Source organism: Mauremys mutica, chromosome 11, assembly GCF_020497125.1.
Source record: "Mauremys mutica isolate MM-2020 ecotype Southern chromosome 11, ASM2049712v1, whole genome shotgun sequence".
Taxonomy (NCBI): domain Eukaryota; kingdom Metazoa; phylum Chordata; order Testudines; family Geoemydidae; genus Mauremys; species Mauremys mutica.
Genome location: NC_059082.1, coordinates 79,755,944 through 79,777,480, shown reverse-complemented (window position 1 = coordinate 79,777,480; position 21,537 = coordinate 79,755,944). Strand labels below are relative to the sequence as shown.

At 47.1% G+C, this 21,537-nt stretch overlaps 1 protein-coding gene across 4 annotated transcripts in view; it reads right to left on the bottom strand.

Moving 5' to 3' along the window:
- PRPSAP2 (phosphoribosyl pyrophosphate synthetase associated protein 2) overlaps positions 1–18,922 on the bottom strand; it is a 38,787-nt gene extending 19,865 nt beyond the window's left edge. Inside the window, exons 1-6 of one of the 4 annotated variants that reach the window (XM_044980151.1) lie at positions 18,790–18,922; positions 5,895–6,014; positions 4,989–5,140; positions 2,495–2,547; positions 1,789–1,855; positions 621–793 (exon numbers count right to left, since the gene is read on the bottom strand). In XM_044980151.1, coding sequence (XP_044836086.1) covers positions 621–793; positions 1,789–1,855; positions 2,495–2,547; positions 4,989–5,107 — 412 coding nt within the window. In that variant the 5' untranslated portion in view covers positions 5,108–5,140; positions 5,895–6,014; positions 18,790–18,922. Of the gene's footprint in view, positions 1–620; positions 794–1,788; positions 1,856–2,494; positions 2,548–4,988; positions 5,141–5,894; positions 6,015–9,362; positions 9,860–15,863; positions 16,083–18,789 lie in introns of those variants that run through there. The other 3 variants (XM_044980150.1, XM_044980148.1, XM_044980149.1) reach the window with 3 other exon arrangements.
- Between the last annotated feature and the right edge of the window lie 2,615 nt (positions 18,923–21,537).

Genomic DNA, 21,537 nt, shown 5'->3' with positions numbered 1-21,537 from the left:
CCACACTTCTTCCCATGAAATGAGAATCAATATTTAATTAAATCTACAAGACCAGACTGCACAATTACACAGCATATCTATGAAATGTTCATTATAACCGTCCACATGCTCCCTGGCCAGATGCCATGGGAAAGGACAGGCAGGTGGTTGCCCTGGAGGAATCAGGGGAGTTTATCCCATTCTCAGATGACACCTTAAAAGTAGACGCAAGTGCGATCACCCAACAGAGAGGTAAGAGAGAAACTGACAGAAATACAACTTCCCAAGAGAGAGTTAGGAAGGGAGAGAAGGGACCCAGCAGCAGTATCACAGCAAAGGAACCCCACCTTCCAGGATAGTAGGAATTCCAGCAGACTTATCTCACCAACTCAGCTTGGCATGGACTCTGCAATGGATGTTATAAAGACGTGCTCGTTTTTAATGCAGCATTTCACTCACCACTTTGTTTTGCTTTTACGTTGGATTTTCCTCTCTAGGGTTTAAAATTTCCTCTTGCTAAAAATCTTTATAGCTATTTCTTATTAAAGTTCCCAGTTTAATGCACACAGCTGTCTAGAAGTTAAATATGACATCAGAAGCCCGCCATGCCCTGATTATTTCACAACATCCTGCATTCTTACCAGCTTTGCACATCATCGAAGCCAGTAATTTAGAGACAATGGAGCCCCTTTTCCTCATCTTGCACTGCTTGCTGTATGGGAAGTAGGGAATCACTCCAATAATGCTTTTGGCACAGGAGGTTTTACAAGCATACACCATGATCAGGAGTTCCATGATCGTAGTATTCACATCCCTGGAATGAGAAGTTTCTAGTTCTGTATCCACGCATAAATATCCTTTAGCTGAATTCAATGTGATACCTACATCTGCTTCAAGGGACTTGAAGAAAAACTGGCAATTGAAATATCCCTATAAAGAATCCAAATATGCACCCTAGGTAGGTCACGGCACTTGACATATTATTTTAATTTCTCACTAGGACTATACTTCATTATTTCTTCTCCCATTGCCTGTTCTCCAGCCTCATTGCTTAGAAAGTCATTTTCAGGACCATATCAGAACAACATGTTGCTGCAATAAGGCCTACATTGTAATTTGTCGCCCACATCTTTGCACCACAAGATAAAAATTGAGTAAATATGTTTTAACTACGGACAGGACTAACAGTTTTAGATTCCCACAATACATTCTCCTATTATTTTGGCCAAAAAAAGGCCTTGGCCAACACTAGGCTTTAAATATTTAGCAACTAACATCCTATCTCCTGTCTCTAATGAAAAAGATTGAGTGGCATATATTAATGTGGAAGGACTGATCATCAGGTAAACCAGTCCCATCATTTCTGCTGCTGTCAGAAACTAGAAGTATGCCTTTGAATTGTAGAGCTGTGTATGTTCTTGAGAACATACAATTATTATGTTGCTTAATGAGTCACATGAGCCATTTGCTTTGAAGAGAGTGCTCCCACATTTAAAAGCATTAAGTGGTGCTGCACTCAGCGTAGTCGATCACAAGATTTTAAAGAGAACAAAGTAAGGAACAGAGTGTACATTGCAAAAGAATGCAGAAACCCATAGAGCAAAATCCAGATTCATCTGAATATAAACAAAGTAAATGGTCAGATTATAAGAAGATCTCCCACATATACACCTTTTAAATCACAGAGACCAACTGGCCCATCTGTGAATCTCTCACACGTACAAAAAAAGAAGACAAAAGAATTCTTAAAGATAAACCATGTCAGAAAATACTCTAGTTTCTTTAGAATATGTGTTAGTTGTTACTCACTTTGAAACTGTTTGGATGATAAAGACATCTTTTCCTCTCACAGACTCTTGAATCTGCACCCTTGTTTCTGCCAAGAAGAGAAACATACAAAGATTTAAGAAACATACAACAGGACTTCATGGAATTACTCCATGAGGTCGTTATACGCTATAGACAAATCTAAAAAATAAATATATTTCTCCATCTTCAAACTGAAAGAGAAAAGCCTTATGAAGACAGTACTCATGGTCAAGTTTACAGACTTGTGTGCATTAGGTGCACAACTCCCACTAATGATGACGTGAGTCATGTGAGAAGTTCCACATGAGGACTTGAAAATGTATCCTTTTGGATTTAAGGAAGGTGATGATGTTGGCCAAATACATGAACCCTCTGACCAATAATATTACACCATGACAATACCAGCATTTAATGAGGATGAAGGAGCAATATAAAAAAAACTAATTGGAGAGAGACAGCATACGACAGTGTGTGTGAAAGAGAGAGATGTATGCTAGTGATCCCATACAAAAATAGGTGGTCTGGAAGAGTGACAGTCCTCAGAAGGCAGGAAGAGGAGAGGTAAAAGTTTACATGTATGAGAGAACACAAATGTGAGAAAGTGGTGCTTCGCTTTTCTGTAAATAAGTTCTAAGGAGGGGGTTAGGTAATATACTCTCTCCCACAGAGGCAGAATGAAAGGTTTATTTAACCATTAAATGCTCACCTCTGTTTGGCTCCTGATAAACCTGAACTTTGCCCATCTCTACCCCCAAGCGTCTGAAGAAAAAGAAAAGCAAAAATCAGTACATTACACCAAAGGGAATGGAAACCAGCATAAAGAAGCCCAACGCAATGTTCATAACACCGTACAAATCTACACTTCATAAATCACAGGACAAATGTGTTACTATGAGATGTCTCACAAATTTACATTTTGCAAGAGTTACATTACAGGTTGATCTAAGCCTGTCCACAAATAAAAACAACCACACAGTGAACAACATATTTTAGAAATTATGCAACAAGTTTCTCATCATCTACATGGTGTCACAGATGTGCATGAGGCTTTATAAGACTGAGTTTAAATAGGTCCTTTCCCAGCAAAATTTCCCATCGAGACTGGAGAAGAGGTGAAATGAGGCAAGAGCAGACAAAGCTGTAGTTAATAAGCTTTTGAAGGTTAAACTATGGTTTAATATGTCTGTATTAGCATAGAAAAGCCAATTACTAAAAAGGAACTAATAGCATGAATGATGCACAAATATCCCCATATTCAAACACTATGTAACCTCAGCCCTCCCTCAGCACCCTTCCTGTCTGTCCTTCCTAGGTCACGTCTAATTTAGACTGTAGGGAAGTGACCTGTCACATCTGATATTTCTAAAAGCATCTTGCACGCCTATGCTCATAAAATAGGATATAAATTTATTCAAGACATAACAGATCTGCCAAAGCTATTAGTGCACTTTATACTAAAAATCCTCAACATCTAAATAAATTTGTATTGAGCAGAAAGGACAAGCCTTGATAACTAACAAAACCATAGTACATATGGAATGAGAAAACAATGGATTTTTCTAACATATAGGATTATTTATCACTATCCAAATAAAAACCTTTGTAACTTATGTCTCCTAAACAACATTAATGGGCAGGGACGGCTCAGGCTTTGCTGCTGCCTCAAGCAAAAAAAAAAAAAGGGGGGGGGGGAGGGAGCGGAGCCGCAAAGCGGGGGGGACACAAAAACATGGAGCAGCAAAGCGGGGGAGGGGAGGGGGGACGACGACACGACGACACACAAAAAAAGACACGGTGCGGCTGGAGCGGCAAAGCCGGGGGGCGGGGGGGAAACAAAAATGGCGCGGCTGGCAAAGCGGGGAAAAAAACAAAACAAAAAACCCTACAGGGTGGCCGGAGCCAGGGGACTCCCTGTGCTACAGAGTGCGCGCCCAGTCTAGTGGAGGGGAGGAGAAGGGGGAGGGGGGCAGCCAGCACTTCAGCGGGGCGCTCACCCCGCGGCCCCGCCCACCGCGCCGCCTGCCGGGAGGGCTCTGCTTCGCTCCGGTCGGCGGGGAGGGAAAGATGCGGGCTGCCCTGCCAAGTTTGCTGCAGGGCGCTCCCCTCCTCCATGCTGCCGCCCCTACAGGGCGGCTGGAGCAACAAACAAAACAAACAAACAAACAAACAAACAAAGCGGCAGTGCCGCCCTAGGTTTGGCCAGAATGCTGCCCCGTAGAATCTGCCACCCCAAGCACGAGCTTGCTCGCCTGGTGCCTAGAGCCAGCCCTGTTAATGGGGCCTTTCACAGCTTGCAAACGAACAGGCCGAGCTTAAATGTTTTCTTTGTTATTTGGTGAATAAATTACAGAGTGAATAAAGTACATAGTATCTTTTCAAAATTCAACTACTATAAAGATTTTAGGTGAGGTATTGACAACCTATCGCTGGACATTGTGTTCTCTAATTTGCATATCCCACAGTAATGAAAAAAGGTTTGTCAGGGGCCATACTACCCTACATGTAGTTGTTAAATGCTATGGATGCCAGGGCAAGGTGATCCAACAACAAACCTCTCCCAGCTTGCTATACTGAGCTTCACAGTTAACATCTTTATTACATGTACTACAGACTGCCTTGGGGCACAGTTCCCTAATTAATTCTTTACAATGATAGCTCAAAACAAACATCTATAATATTTATTTTCAGGGCAGGTCCATACTCACCGCGCGGGTCGACGCGGTGAGTTCGACTTCTCCGAGTTCGAACTATCGTGTCTAATCAAGACGCGATAGTTCGAACTCCCCGCACGCTCCGGTTGCCTCCGGAACTCCACCACCGCGAACGGCGGTGGCGGAGTCGACCTTGGAGCCGCGGAGTTCAACCCCGCCGCGTCTGGACGGGTAAGTAAGTCGAACTAGGGTACTTTGAGTTCAGCTACACTATTCACGTAGCTGAACTTGCGTACCCTAGTTCGACCCCCGCCCTTAGTGTAGACCAGGCCTCAGAGATGCAAGTTTAGTTGATTAGGAACAAAGATTTATTGTAGTGACTGTGTACCTTGTAGGTAACTTTATTTTTCCAAACAATGGCTCAGTTTTACTAAGTAACTTTACAACATATTCTTATCTGTTGAAGATTGATCTCTACTCCCAACCCACTTACACCAATGTCCTACATGCTATGATGGCAGCAAAGACTAATCACAGGATATTACTTACTCAGCAATTCTCCTCGATAGTTCCGTGCATGATGAATTGGAATTAGCTGAAAACAGCACCAGCCCACTCTTTGTTATATTCATGATGGCTCCTATTTCAGTTGATGCCACACAAAACATCAAAACCTACTTTGTCTTTCCACTTCTAAAATACTGCAAAAAAAATAAATGACATATTAAGCATTACAATATCTACTGTAGAAACAAAGCAGCAAAGAATCCTGTGGCACCTTATAGACTAACAGACGTTTTGCAGCATGAGCTTTCGTGGGTGAATACCCACTTCTTCGGATGCAAGACTTCGGATGTAGAAACAAGTTTCCTTTGAATATGGGCTGCAGACTAATTTATCCTCCTGCATCCTCATACAGAATTGTTTAGTAAAAACATAAAGAACAATACTACAAAGATGTAATCCTTACAACAATCCTTTGTGCCACATAAGCATTACTCTTTTTAAAGATCTGGGCACTAAACAGTGCACCGAGCAACAAAACATGAGAAGCGTGAGTGGATCTGGTCTTCTCTACCTCGTCTTGTCCTCAGCATTCATGGCAGCATCTAGCAGAAAGGCACCAAGAATGGTTTCTTCAAACTCCCATCAGATCATATTACAAATTCTACAAATTTTTTAATCATCTTCCTCAGTTTACATCTGACAGGGCAGATTGTTTGCCTACTATTTTTATCTGCTTGTCTAATTAACTTTCTGCCATTGTCATTCTCCAGCTGGGAGCAAAGACTAAAATTAAGTGGTTTCCAAGACTACACCATCAAATTGGTGAATGGTTTGTTATTAGAATGGAGTTCCCAGTTCTGTGCTAAATCCACTACAGAAGCCTCTCTATGTATATACTATACATGCATTGTATATGTTTGCTTATTTTGCAATAAATTATAAACTTACAAATAACGGCTGAACTTAAGGAAGAGTTCAATAAAGTTGGCAGATGTAACTAATGCCCTCTTGTACAATGCATCCACTTGGTCATGTAGCTGCTGTCATTCTTCGACACTAAAATTGCTCCTATGGAAACACCACAGAGAAAACAAACATCAAGAGACAATTTAGACACTTTTATTCAATAAAGGCACACACACAAAAATCAATGAATCACTTCAGGGTTTCTCCATACTATTTATTCCAGTTTTTAATATCACATTTTTGTGCCACAAGGTAATAGAACACTTAAGTGACAGTATCACACTGAACTGCAGCCACCATTATAGAAATAAAATAAGTACCATCTTAATTATCGAAGTGCTAAAAACCAGGGCTTTGGAGTGGAGCCCAGAGCAGCTCCAGAGCAATGGAGCTGCAGGTTTTTCCCTGGAGCTGGAGTGGAGCCGGAGCACAGCTCCAAACCCCTGCTAAAAAACTCAGCAACTTGTTTTTTTAATATATAAATACTCAATATTACTCAAATAACTGAATGTATCAATACCAGCAGCATAACTCAAACAAAGGAAGTTAACTTAGGCCAATGTCTCCATCTCATACCTTACCACAAATGTTTCCCAGACAGAGATTGCAAGCATCTAGCAAAGGTACAGAATCCATTTTAGGACTGTTAGTACACCCTCTTCTTAAGTACTCTAAAATAGCATATACAAAAATGACTGTGTATTAGTCACATTTATGGAAGCAGCTGCTGGATTCAAACACTGACCAGCTATATTAAAGCTATATTAAATTTTACCAGCCTTTGCAACTAGACCTACTCTTACTCAGTTTGTCCAGGATGCAGAAGCTATATTTGGCTCATCAGCAGTTGAGAGCCAAAAAGAGGATGGGTATTTCCTACAAATAAAACACGCCACCACTGTGCAGCACTCTGCTCAGTTCTTGTGAATCAAAAACTGGCTCATGATACCACAGAACCTTTTAATAGGGAGCGGTTGCAACAGGTACAACAGTAGAGTAGACCCCAGGAGTGTGCCTCAATTCTAACCTTAAAAAACAACCTGTACAGTTAATAAGACAGAACAGACCTCAGGTCCTTTCAATCCCTGCTCTCAGCTGAGTCTATCAGAAGGAAAACTATCAGGCTATGTCTACACTAGCACTTTTGTCAGTACAACTTACGTCGCTGGGGGTATGCCCCTCTGAGTGACATAAGTTACACCGACAAAAGCATCAGCATGGACAGTGCTATGTCAGCAGGAGAGTCATAGTTTGGGGGGGTTCTCTATAAAGTGAGCCTAAAAACAATAATACTTAATATTTGTGCAATGCTTTTCAAACCTTGGCCTTGTTCTTATCAATTTTTCATAAATGGGGAAACCCAGGCAGAAGAGTTAAGAGATTTTCCCCAAGGTTATGAGTTCCTGGCTTCCAATTTATTGTTCAGATCACATCTCACTTTTTAGTAAGACAGGAACATTTTCATGAGTGATTTTGAAGCGCCAGTTCTGCAGGTCAGTAGGGTATACTGCAGAGGTAACAACTGGGCTAAAGTAGGGGAGGAAATGCTAGGTATATGCATAATGCAAGCTCCAGGATGGTAAATCTGTGGGTAACATTGACCTGGTCATCCTGAAACAGGTGTTGGGGTTACCGCCAACTCATTTGGCAAAACTATGAGTAAAATCATGGCCTTGAAACAAGTGCATATCTATGCACACACATAACCCAACAGCTCTGTCCAGACTGACCTTCGAAGTTTGGATCAGGTTTGAGAAAAGAACATTTACCCAAAATTGTCCTCCCAGCACCATCATACCCTCCCCACCTTCCCCGAGACCCCAATTCCCATTGTGTTGCTTTGGCTATGAAGTAACATACCACAGCCACTCAGGTACATAAGGAAAACAACATTGTCAGACTGAGCCCCAGTGAAAACTGATCTCAATTCATAATAGATTCTAGACCCCCCCCGGGATTTCAGGGCCCTTTCATAGAAAGAAGGGAATGGAGACAGAAAACACCCAAATATATCACAGCTTCCAGAGCATAACGGAGATGAGCCATTGCCACCAGGTCCAGTCCTCATTGCTCCTACAAAGAGGATGATGGACAGAGATGAACTTCCCACTCCCACCCCAGAGGGAGGCTGGGGATTAATCCCTTTCCTCACACACACACACACACACACACACAGACAGACACACACACTTCCCCTCCCCATTTGCAGTTGGAAATATTTCAATAGCTCGGACACAGGTTTGATACAGGAGTGGGTGGGTGAGATTCTGTGGCCTGCGTTGTGCAGGAGGTCAGACTAGATGATCATAATGGTCCCTTCTGACCTTAAAGTCTATGATAGAACCCAAAGGTCCCAGTTGGGATTGGGAACCCATTGCGTACAAATACACAAAGGAAATTCCCTTCCCTGGAGGGCTTACAATTTATTTCCTATGCTAGGAAAGGAAACTCCCCCACCACAGGATTTCCCCTTGGGAGGAGGAGGATAATGGTGATGAACCCATCCCACCTACCCAGAGAGGGGAGGGGGGAGAATAGGAATTAACCCATCCTCCCTCACCCCAAACCTCTTGCCCTGTGAGAGCGGGGGGAGGGGAAGGAAAAGGTACAGTAATGAACCCATCCCACACCTTACCTGCCCTGAGGCGGGGAGGAGGGGAATAGTGAACCCATCCCCCACCCCACCCAGGGGAACGGAGGGGGGAGTACGAATGAACCCATTCCCCACCCCACCTCCCCCCTCGGCTCATGGGGGCGAGGGACGGGGAAGGGAGGAGAGGGAATAGCAATGAACCCATCCCCCACCTTACCTGCCCTGAGGCTGGGGGGGGGCAGATAGCAGTGACCCCATCCCCCAACTTACCTGCCCTGAGGCTGGGGGGGGGGATAGCAGTGACCCCATCCCCCACCTTACCTGCCCTGAGGCTGGGGGGCAGATAGCAGTGACCCCATCCCCCACCTTACCTGCCCTGAGGCTGGGGGGGGGATAGCAGTGACCCCACCCCCCACCTTACCTGCCCTGAGGCTGGGGGGGCAGATAGCAGTGACCCCACCCCCCACCTTACCTGCCCTGAGGCTGGGGGGGCAGATAGCAGTGACCCCACCCCCCACCTTACCTGCCCTGAGGCTGGGGGGGATAGCAGTGACCCCATCCCCCACCTTACCTGCCCTGAGGCTGGGGGGGATAGCAGTGACCCCATCCCCCACCTTACCTGCCCTGAGGCTGGGGAGGGGGATAGCAGTGACCCCACCCCCCACCTTACCTGCCCTGAGGCTGGGGTGGGGGATAGCAGTGACCCCACCCCCCACCTTACCTGCCCTGAGGCTGGGGGGGATAGCAGTGACCCCATCCCCCACCTTACCTGCCCTGAGGCTGGGGTGGGGGATAGCAGTGACCCCACGCCCCGAGGCGGGGGCAGACTGGACCCGAGCCGCCCCAGGGGTGCTCACCTCGCCTAGGCAGGGGGACGTGCCGGTGGCCTCCCAGGCCGGGGGCAGCGCGGGCGGTGGCGAGCAGGCTGGTCCGCGCCGGAGGATGGAGCGCGCCCCAGGCGGAGATGGCGGCGTGGCCGAGCCTCTTACCTGCCGTTCAGCGCCACTCCGGCCCCCCCGGCTCCCGGGAGAAGGCGGCGGCCCAGCCGGCCGGCGGAGGGAGGGGAGGTGGCGGCTTGGCTCAGCCCCTCGCCGTCCGGCTGCAAAATGGCGGCGCCGTGCGAGGGGGAGGGGCAGGGGCAGCCGCGAGGCGCGCTACTCCCCTCAGCACCCCCTCGGGTAGTGGGGGGGGGGGTGGCTGTGGGGCATTACTCCCCTCAGCATCCCCCCAGCTCATGGGGGGGGGCACTACTCCCCTCAGCGCCCCCTCGGGTAGTGGGGGGGTGGTGGCAGTGGGGCACTGCTCTCCTCAGCGCCCCCTCGGGTAGTGGGGGGTGGCAGTGGGGCACTGCTCTCCTTAGCGTCCCCCCAGCTCATGGGGGGGCACTAGTCCCCTCAGCGCTCCCTCGGGTAGTGTGTGTGGGGTGGTGGCTGTGGAGCACTACTCCCCTCAGCGCCCCCTCGGGTAGTGGGGGGGTGGCTGTGGGGCATTACTCCTCTCAGCATCCCCCCAGCTCATGGGGCGGGCACTACTGCCCTCAGCATCCCCCCAGCGCATGGGGGTGGTGGCTGTGGGGCACTACTGCCCTCAGCATTCCCCCAGCGCATGGGGGGGGCTGTGGGGCACTACTGCCCTCAGCATCCCCCCAGCTCATGGGGGTGGCTCTGGGGCACTACTCCCCTCAGCATCCCCCCAGCTTATGAGGGGGGCTGTGGGGCACTACTCCCCTCACATCTCCCCAGCTCATGAGGGGGGCTGTGGGGCACTACTCCCCTCAGCATCCCCCCAGCTCATGAGGGGGGCTGTGGGGCAGTATTATATTGGGTATGGCAGGCAGGAGTATCCATGGGCGGAGATGCATGTTGGGGGGTAGGGTGACCAGACAGCAAATGTGAAAAATCAGGACGGGTGGGGGGGTAATAGGAGCCTATTAAGAAAAAGACTCAAAAATCGGGACTGTTCTTATAAAATCGGGACATCTAGTCACCCTGTTTGGGGGGAAGATGGTATAGGAGTAGTGACAGGGTCCATGTGTAGGGGTAGATAGATGGGAGCCCCTAAGCTGTGACTGCCTGGGGAGAAGAGGCAGGTGGTAGTAGGTGGATGTAAATAAGGGGGTGAAGGGCTGGGGGGGGCAGATTTGAATAGGAGTTGGGGAGTGGGTGGCAACAGAGGTAGACGTAAGGGGCCAGGAGTCAGGGTAGAATTGATTGCATAAGGAGGGCAGTGTGTTGGAGGAACATTACACTAAATGGGAGAGCAAGCGTAGGAGAAACCAAAGTTGTGTATGGTAAAACACCCTGCGCAGTGATGGAGCCCAAATAATACCATCATTTATTACAACCATTTCCTGAAAATAATGAGCCTCCTGTCTAAGTCACACTTTGGCAAGTCAAAAACACAGGGTCTAGAATCATAGAATTAGAAGGGATCGCAAGAGTCATCTAGTCTGACCCCCTGCCAACATGCAGGATTTGTTGCATCTAAACCAGTGAATTTCAACCTTTTTTCATTTGTGTACCCCTAAAATTTCAAATGGAGGTGCAGGTACCTTTGGAAATCTTAGACATGGTCTGCAGACCCCCAGGGGTCCACAGACAGTTTGAAAACCACAAGGCTTTGTCAACACAACAAACCTTACAGATGCACAGTTGTACCACTACAGCTGTGTAGCTTTAAGGTCTCCTGTGTAGCTGTTCTTTGCTGGCAGGAGAGAGCTCTCCTGCTGGCATAATTAAATCACCCCCATAGCAGCATTAGCTATGTCAGCAAGAAAGCCTCTCCTGCCCACATAGCACTGTACACACCAGCACTTTTGTCAGTGAAACTTATGTCCGCCAGGGGGGTGTTTTTTTCACACCCCTGACAGACAAAAGTTTTGCCCACAAAAGTGCTACTGTAGACAAAGCCTAAAACAGATGGCTCTCCAGCCTCCTTTTGAAAATCTCTAGTGAAGGAGCATCCACAGCCTCCCTAGGCAGTCTGTTCCATTGTCCTACTGTTCTTACAGTTAGGATATTTTTCCTGAGATTTCATCTAAATCTGCTCTGCTATAGTTTGAACCCATTGCCTCTTGCCCTGCCTTCTGTGGCAAAAGAGAACAACTTTCCTCAATCTTTTTTATGGCAGCCTTTCAAGTATTTGAAGACTCATGTCCCTCCTTAATCTCCCTTTTCTAAACTAAACATATCCAGTTCCTTCAGCCTTTGTTCGTATGGCTTGCATTCCACCCATTTGATCATCTTTGTTGCTCGCCTCTGGATCTTTTCCAGTGTCTCTACATCCTTTCTATACATTGGTGATCAAAATTGGACACAGTACTCTGGTGGAGGCCTAACCAGCGCTGACTAGAGTTGTACTATCACCTACCGTGACTTGTATGCTATGCCTCTGTTAATGCAACCCAAAATTTTATTTGCAACAGCATCACATTGCTGACTCATGTTGAGGTTGTGATCCACTTCAACTCCCAGATCCTTCTTAGCAGTCAGCTGCTGCCAAGCCAGTTATCCCCCATTCTGTATTTGTGCATTTGGTTTTTCTTCCCTAGATGTTGCACCTTCCATTTGTCTTTGATGAATTTCATTTTATCGTCTGTCTCCAATTTATCATGATCCCTCTAAATTTTAGCTCTATCCTCCAAAATGTTGGCAATGCCCCCAGCTTTATGTCATCTGCAAATTTGCCTGCCTGATTCGCTATAGCCTAGTACTGCCTTTACACTGCTCTGGTTGCACAAAGAGGTCCTAAACCTGATGGATCCAACCCCTGGCAAATATCCTGGAGCAGGGGAAATTTTAATGTGACATAGTGTGACATCAAGCAGGTATAACACATCTACATTAACTGCCTTCACCATCCCAGCGTAGAGGATATGGTAGAGGCATGAGTAGGGAAAGAGGTTGGGGCTGGAACACTGCTGAGCTCTGGCTATTCTCAGCTACAAGAATGGTCCTTTGAGGGCTTGACAGGCCCCGGAATATGTGAAGGCCTCAAAAGGTGTGGTAAAGTCACCCCTGCCCCCCACCCCAGTCTTTTTTAGTCACTTACAAACAACATAGAATCATGTAACAGAGGGGTAGCCATGTTAGTCTGTATCCACAAAAACAATGAGGAGTCCAGTGGTACCTTAAACACTAACAGATTTATTTGGGCATAAGCTTTTGTGGGTAAAAACCACTTCTTACCCATGAAACTTATGCCCAAATAAATCTGTTAGTCTTTAAGGTGCCACTGGACTTAACATAGAATCATAGAACTGGAAGGGACCTCGAGAGGTCATCTAGTCCAGTCCCCTACACTCATAGCACATCAAACACAATTGCACTTAATTTTGAGTTTCTTAGCAGGACCCCCTGCATTCTGTATCTAACATCGGCTGAAAAGGTCATTTAAATCCCCAGCTGCTTTGCAGAAAGAGGCAGAGTTAGCTATTCTGTCTTTAAGCCTCTATGTTTATCACAGCCATGATTTCAATGATTTTCAGATTTTATTTTTATTTTTTTATAAAAAGTCATGGTCTTTGTCATCCTGCACAGCCTGCAAATAAGTAAAACTACCATGAATTTTCACACGTTTGGATTTGTATCTTATATGAGGGATTTTTAAAATGGTTTTCGGTTTTTAAATGAGTTTAAAACTTTTTATTGTAAAATGGAGGATACTTTAGTTTTTTCAGTTTCCCATGATAAATAATGTTAATTATAATCTGTGCCACAATTTTAGCTTTTTTAAAAACCAAAGTTATGATTTGTGCAATTTTTGCCATGACAAAGCTGTGGGTTTTTTTTTTCCATGACAAGCAGCCAACCTCTATTTTTCATTACTTTGGAGTGAGACCTTGGGCTCCTAGGCAGTTATTAATATCAGTACTGAACCCTCCCCCTCTCCTTCATAGTTCTGAGAGCCTAACATAAAAGGGGAAGTGAAGTCAAGTGATATCCATTGTCTCCTGTCAGGCAAGTGGTCCTGCATTCAGTTTCATATCTTTAAATTACAGCTTTCACTAACATGAGATGGATTATTTATTTTTGGTCTGCATATAGCACATATCACTCTAGTATCTCATGGTTGCTCATTTCACTTAGATTCCATAACCTTTGCTTATATTTTTAAAACTTCCTTCCTTCCATCAACTAGTTTATCATCTCTCTTCATATTCTGGTAAAACTGAATGGAGCTTATCGATCCATTTAACACGTGTTCACACAGAACTAAAGCATTTATTTCTGCTGTGTGAACAAAATAAATTCCTTACTGTGGGCCTGATTCACCAGTCACACATTTTCTGTTCAAGTAACTTTGTTTACTTCTGTGGAGTTACTTCTGATTTTACACTGGTAAGTGAAAGGAAAAAATCAAGCCCTGTAAATGTATTTCTCTGTAACCTGACAGGTGTTTCCCAAGCTCGCTGAGCCCTACATTTCTTTAACTATTTTTCAGTATCTTGGGTTGATTCCCTCCCTGGTGCAGCATTGATTTTGCCCCTAACAGGAGCATCCACTGTAGCACCTCACTTCTAGCAAGCAGGGCAGGTCTGAAAGTTATTTCAGAAGTGATGGCAATAAAATGTCTTGGAGCACTTGATCATTGACACAATTGGCAACTTTCCCTAGAAACATTTAGCTACCTTAGTACACCCAGAATCTGCTGGTTGAGGGTCTGATCTGGACTGCATTGCTCCAGTTCCCTGACATTATTGCTACAGGTCCAAGCAAAGAGAGCAGCATTATCTTACCACAGGTCTGGGAACCAAGAACATCTGACTTCTGATCCCTGCTCTGACACCAACTGCTTTCTGTCGCTTTAGTCAAGTCACTTTACCTCTCTCTGTGTCTCCTTTTGCAAGTCTGTAAAATGGGAATAATTAACTCCCAGGGAGAAGAGGATTTGTTAATTTTACAATGTGCTATACAAGTGCTAAGAATTACTAATACACCTGTGCCAAAGGATCGGGCATGAGCATGGTTCTTTTTGTGTTTGTATTTTATAAAATATAATTATTCAGTTAACAGTCATTTGAAGGCCTATGCAAGACACCTCAGCTGGGACTGAGCCCTTGGTATAACCCTACTACAGTTCATACTGACTCACATAGGGAAGTTTGCTTTTGGCAGCTGTGACAGAATTGGTGCTCACTGAAGTCCCTGTTTGATTCTTGGGAGCAGTAACATGCACCAGGATGGGGGATTCTGCTAATTGGTTAAGTCTCCTCTAGAATCTGGCCATAACATAGACACAACAGTTCCCCTCTAACACCTGTCATCTAGTCCACAGTATCACCAACCCCAAATGTTCAAAAATCATGAGTCAGGCTTACCAAAAATCATGAGATTGGCTTTAAAGTCATGAGATTATGTACATATAATAAAGTTGGTGGTGGTCTTATTTGCCTTCTCTTTTTGAGCCTTTAGTGAACGGAAGTCACATTTTGAAGCTTTCTTCACAGCCACATGGGCTAGAAACTTACTTTTTCTTTAAGAAAAGAATGAAGACTGAAATCAGCACATAGCCACTTGACTCCAGGAGCTGGGGCTTTATGGAAAACAATAATTATAATAAGACTCATGATAAAATCATGAGAGTTGGCAACACTGAGTCCAATACTTCCCCCTCCCCTGGCTACCACCACCCAACTGTCTTCCATCCAGCAAAGCTCAGCAGCATGTTTTTAAAGTGTGTTTATTAAGCAATCTTTCTGATTATGATTGTTAGCAAGAATGGAACTATTAGGGAACCACAGATGTACTCAGAAACCACAGTGATGGAGCCATATAAATAGGATTCATCTTCCCCTGTAAATTGGAGTTCAACAGTGCACAAACACAGCCTCCATTACAATGCATTGTCTCCTAGAGCCTGCAAGAGTGGTCTGCACTGCTCAAATACTTTCACATGGATGGGAGTTTTCAAACACCACCATCTCTGCTGTGAGCCATTATCAGCCTCTCCCTCTTCGCTGCCTTGTAAGTAATGGACGAGAAGAGCGGTTCCCAAGTCAGCATAGTGGGAGAGATGGACAGTGGCCAGCAAAGGAGGCAGAACATACCAATGAAGCTATAAATACTGTTACAAGTCTAAGCAGCCATTGGTGCAATTTCCTCATTCCCTCCCCACCCTTGAAAACATTGTGGGAAACAGCATTTCCCACATTTTGATTCTTGACAACAGCCTGGTTCGCTAGACTCATGGAGCAGGTCTTATCTATGCTATGTTAAGTGTCATGTAAACACTATATAAATATTTTATCAACAACTACTGCCTTATGGTGACTTAATAGCCGAAGAGAAATAGGCACCCTAGCTATTTGTTACAGTCTAGTTTCTGCAGGGTTGGGTGACTTTTCACTGATAACATACCTTTCAGTCGTGGTTTTCCTGTTTGCAGGAGCTCTCAGCTTCAGGGTTAGTCTGAACTGACTCACAGATTTGCCGTGTTTGCAGGAATTAAAATGGCAGCATACGTTATGGGCACTTGGCTATTCCCTCTATCCGGTTTCAAGTGTTCGTGAGGGATGAGGGACTTGACGGAGTATCTAGTCTCTAACTAGAAACAGCTCACTGTGCACGCACGCACATACACACAATGTAAGTCTCACATCTGGAACGAGAGTTGGGAGAGAACAGATGTGTAACAAGTGTTGCCTTAAAAGTAGAACCTTTAGTGCAGGGGTGAGGAAACTTTTTGGCCCAAGGCCCACATGGGGGTTGTGAAACTGTATGGCAGGCCGGGTAGGGAAGGCTGTGCCTCCCCAAACAGCCTGGCCCCTGTCCCCTATCTGCCCCCTGACTGCCCCCCTCAGAACTCCTGACCCATCCAACCCCCCCGCTCATTGTCCCCTGACCGCCCCCTCCCAGGACCCTACCCCCTATCCAACCTCCTCACTCCCTGTCCCCTGACTGCCCCGATCCCTATCCACACCCCCGTCCCAACAGCCTCCCCCTGCCCGGAATCCCATGCCTAGCCAACTGCCCCTACTCCCCATCCCCTGACCACCCCCGCATCCAACCGCACCCTGCTTCCTGTCCCCTGACTGCCCCCCGGAACCCCCTGCCCCTTATCCAACCCCACCCCTCCATCCCCTTACCATGCCGCTCAGAGCAGCAGGAGCTCACAGCTGCTCGGCCCAGCCGGAGCCAGCCACCCCACCCAGAGTGCTGGCAGCGGGGGAGGAGGGACAGCAGGGAAGGGGCCTGGGACTAGCCTCCCTGGCCAGGAGCTCAGGGGCCAGGCAGTTTGCCCACATCTGCTCTAATGGCATCTGTTTCCCTCTGAACCAACTGATATTTCCACCTGCCAGGCCTGTCCAGGCCCAATCCTGTGATTTAGAGTCCTGTCATTTTGCAAAATTTTTTAGTAATATCATTCAATTTGCTATTTTACAGACACTTTTTGCACTCAAACTCATTTACAAAAGAGGGAAGTTCAGTTGAGCAGATTCACTGGAGTCATCACATTTTAGAATAGGGAAAATGAAAAGCCAAGTACTAGTGGTGAAATACCCAGGCACCACTTAGCACTTAATTTGCGTCCTCCAGTGCCTTGCATTCACTGCTTCACTAAAGATTAGGGCAGGAGTGGGCAAACTTTTTGGCTCAAGGGCCACATCTGGGTATGGAAATTGTATGGTGGGCCATAAATGCTCACAACATTGGGGGTTGGGGTGCGGAAGGGGGTGAGGGCTCCAGCTGGGGGTGCAGGCTCTGGGGTGGGGCCAGAAATGAGGAGTTCGGGGTGCGGTAGAGGGCTCTGGGCTGGAGCAGGGGGTTGGGGTGCGGGGTGGGGCAAGTGAGAGCTCCAGCTGGTAGTGTGGGCTCTGGGGTGCAGGAGGGTGGGACTGAGGGGTTCGGAGGGTGGGAGGGGGATCAGGGCTGGGATAGGGGGTTGGAGCACTGGAGAGGGTCAGGGGTGCAGGCGCCAGGCAGCACTTACCTCAAGCAGCTCCCGGAAGCAGCAGCATGTCCCCCGTCCAGCTCCTACGCGGAAGCATGGCCAGGCAGCTCTGCACGCTGCCCTGTCCATAGGCGCCGCACCTGTAGCTCCCATTGGCCATGGTTGCCGGCCAATGGGAGCTGCCTGGGCCGCGCTTGGGGTGGTGGTAGTGTCTGGAGCCCCCTGGCTGCCCCTACACATAGGAGCCAGAGGGAAGACATGCTGCTACTTCTGGGAGCCGTGTGGAGCCATGTCATGTGCGGAGAGGGGCAAGCCCTGGACCCCACTCCCTGGGAGGAGCTCGAGGGCCAAATTAAAACATCTGAAGGGCCGGATGCAGCCCCCAGGCCGTAGTTTGCCCACCCCTGGATTAGAAAATTCAGTGTTATGCCCTGAGTAGGCATTTGGTCAGTAGCATATTCTTTCATAGGAGTTGGTATGGAACAGGCTGTAATTATACTTGGATATGCTAATCCAGAACAGGTTTGTATTTTAGCATAGCAAGAATTTATACAGAGGCACAAAATTCACACAACATAGACAAAAATTCTGTTCACAGCACACGTAGTGGGGCGAGCAGAGCAGCATTTACATCTGGCTCCAGGGCGGCTCAGGGCAGCCTGCAGGAATTGCGTTACGGACTGCACTTTTCTGACCCTTACAGGAGCAGCCTGCACCGTGGCTAGTGGGTGCTGCACGCCGCATATGTTTTGGCCTCACCCCTGAGCCAGCAGACCACACTTCCTCAGGCCGCAATGCACTGGCAGGGTAAACAGACCCCTTCCCTGCTGCTTTTGAACACTGGGTGGGAATCCGACCCTTCTGCTGCACAAAGCGGCTGTGGTGCCGTTTCCATTCATTAGCTTAGCACAGGCCAAGCTGTGCCTCTACGCTCGCTGGGGTAAGGTCAATAATAGTCTTAGTATCCTGTGTTCTGCAAACGGAGCCAGGCTTCCTACTAACCAATCCTTGTCTAGCCACAGACAACTGCCCTGCTTGCTACCCCTTAATGCCAGCCCTGGCTTTGAATCTACTCTGCATAGGCAGAAAAACAGTTGTGGTGGCACAGGTGAGCCAAGGAGGTTTTTCTAGCACGTTGAGGGTGGGGGAAGCTCAGAAAGAAAAAGGTTCAGAACCCCTGGGCTTGCCTGCCTCATCCTCAAGTCTCGACCACGTCTCACTCATGACAGGAAACTGTAGCCTACATTTCCTGCCAAATCAGCAGGCTCTAAAATATGCTCCCCTTTCTCTGAGCGCCTGCGTACTATGCTGTGCTTGAACCCAGAGCTGGGCTATTCAACCAGTCCATCCCCCAGCCCAGCAAGGAGACACTTCTTTAAAAGGTTGACTTACCAGGAAAGTCTCATAGGAGGCAGCCTCTTAGCTCCATTGGGAGGTGGGGTGGGTGTGGGGGTCATTAGGTTTTACAAGAGGTTCCTCATGTCTGAGTCACCAAACAGCTTGTACTTCCTCCCCTGTCACATTGCCTCCCCTCTCCTTCCCTGGCCCTTCCTTCTCCACGACATCCAGCCCAAGCACCTTGTTCTCATCTTCAAGGCTCTGTGTAACTCCTCCCCTGCTTTCATCTCGGTTCTCAGTTCCTCTGGTGCCCTCTCTGGCTTCCTGTTCTGTGTCCCCCTCTACGCTCAGCCTCATTCCTTTCCTGGGTATTCCCCTAATCTCATGAAGGAAATGCCCTCTCTCCTCCAAACCCACTTTTCACCACTGCCTCCTTGATGGGTCTCCTGCCTGATGCTCACACCTGTACAGTCGCCACTCAGACCTAGGTCAGGCTAACGTCATTCCTGCCTAGGGGCTCACCATACGCTTCTGAATCTACAGTGCCCCTTCCAGCAAGAGTCATCCTCCCAGCCCTGCATAGCTCCCTCACCAAGCTACTTTTAATACTATATTTGCCTTAATCAGTTCACCAAACACTACCAGCCTTGCCAGATCCACCTCTGCTGTTAACCCACGTCACTAACCCACATTCATTCTTCCTATCCCCTGCTGAGGTTCATCCCTCACTCAGACCATTCCTAGCAGTGCAGATTTAACCCTCCACTTGGCTCAAATACGCTGTGCTTTCATAGGCTCACCCAGGGCGCTGCTGTCACAGGAACCAATCAGGTTTTCATATCGGTTGGGACAGCAGATTTAACACATTTTTCAGCTACTGCAAACAGTCAGAATGAACTCTCAGCCCTTTCTGAGAACACCTCTTCCTTTCCCCCCTCCCCAGCTGATTAAATTTTAAATCACCTTGAAAGTACAACTGCATCACGGGGAGGAGAGGGGGATCTATTGCCTGGACTCACTGGTCAGCTTTGAAGAAGTTTTATAGTTTTGGTGACTATTTTACGCTTTTTTCATAATTAACCTTTTCCGATAAGGGAGTGACAACTAAAGTGGACATGGAAGAAAATCAATAGGTCGCCCTTGGGTTACAAATGAGAGATCCTGTGATAGCGAGAGAGTCTGACATGGGAGAACTCAGCACAAGGGAAGATTTATGTTGGGACTGATCTTGTCTCCAGCTCCAGCTGCATTGATGTTACTGGGGTGTTTGGTTGCGTAAGGGCTATAGGATCAGATTATGATAGCACCAGATCTGTCTCCAGAGTGTTCATTAACAGAGCCATGACTGTGAGCAGTTAATTATTTTGTTAAAAAAATCATCAGTGCCCTTCCTGTGTGTGGCATTTTGCAATACCTACAATATTGTTTCGGCAGGTGTCACCAGGTGGTGCTGCTACACAGTCTTCCAAGTTCTCTTTCCTGACAGGCACAACTGAATGTTCAGTCCTGGGAAGACGTGTTGTGTTGTTGTTAGCTTTGGCCAGGCCCAGTACTGCATAGAAGCCAGTTTCTGTGCGAGCAGCAGGACAGTTTGATTTCTGGCCTTGGAATCTGATTTGAGTCAGTTCTTAGGGCAGAGTGTCCTGTGAGAATTGAGGATGGCTGAGAGTCCTGGAAAAAGGGATTGCCTGCTGTGTTGTTTGACCACCTCTGTTTCAGGCCTGGAGTACGTGTGTTAATGACACAAGTTACACTTAGCATATACCCAGGCATCACTGATTTCTTCTCTACTGGGAAGCCACCTGGAAGGCCTCAGACATCTGCTGCTGCTCAGCAGAGGGGCAACGCAGCTGTCAGAATGGGACAGTGGCATCAGGAGAAGGCAGTATATAATGGACTACAGAGGGAACATGAGGGTGCTCAGAACCTGTGAACAATCATGGCACGTGGATATTATCACTGGTACGCTGTGCAGAACGTGTGGGTTTTTGGAAGTGATTTGAAGATGGGGCACCTGGCAAGCATTATGGGGAAGCTTTCTGGAGCATACAGGGAGGCCTGAAAGAAGGCACCAAGTTCAGGGTAGGATGAATTGACAAAAAGATGTTAGGAGCCATGTTTAGGCAGAGGACAGAGTGAGTGGGAGTTAATGAGGGCAAAGGTAAACGATGGCAAGAAAGGAGGTGGGTCAAATGGGGACATGGGACTTGTAGGTAGAATTCCAGGATTCTGTTTCTGACTCTGTGTGACCTTGGAGCATTAAAACCTTTCCGTGCCTTAGTTTACCCCTAAGATTTTAGTCTGCCATAGGGTTTTCTATAATGCCTAACACTAACATCTAAGTTCCTGAGGGTAATAAAACCTACCATACAGGGGCATTGTGGGGCTTGGTTTACTAACATTTGCACAGTGTTTTGAGAGACACTAGTGTATTTTCTTTCTTTCTAGGCACTACTGCATTACAAAGAATAACTAAGCCTCACGGCACCCTTGAGACATGCTGCAGGGTATGTATTATCCCCATTTTACAGGTATGGAAACTGAGGCATAGAGCTGTTGAGTCCTACATTTTCATATTTGGGCAACAAAGTTAGGCACCTGAATAAGTTGCCTGATTTTCAAAGGCACTGGGCACCTGCTGCTCCCACCAAAATTAATACAAATCTAGGCAATTAATGTTAGGTACCCACGGTTGCCCAGTTTGGCCTAAGTCATTTTCTCTCTGTCACATGGGGAGCTGGAGTCTGTGGTTCAGAAAGGCTGCTTTGTGGTTGTGCCACTCGGAGGGACAACGGGCTGTTG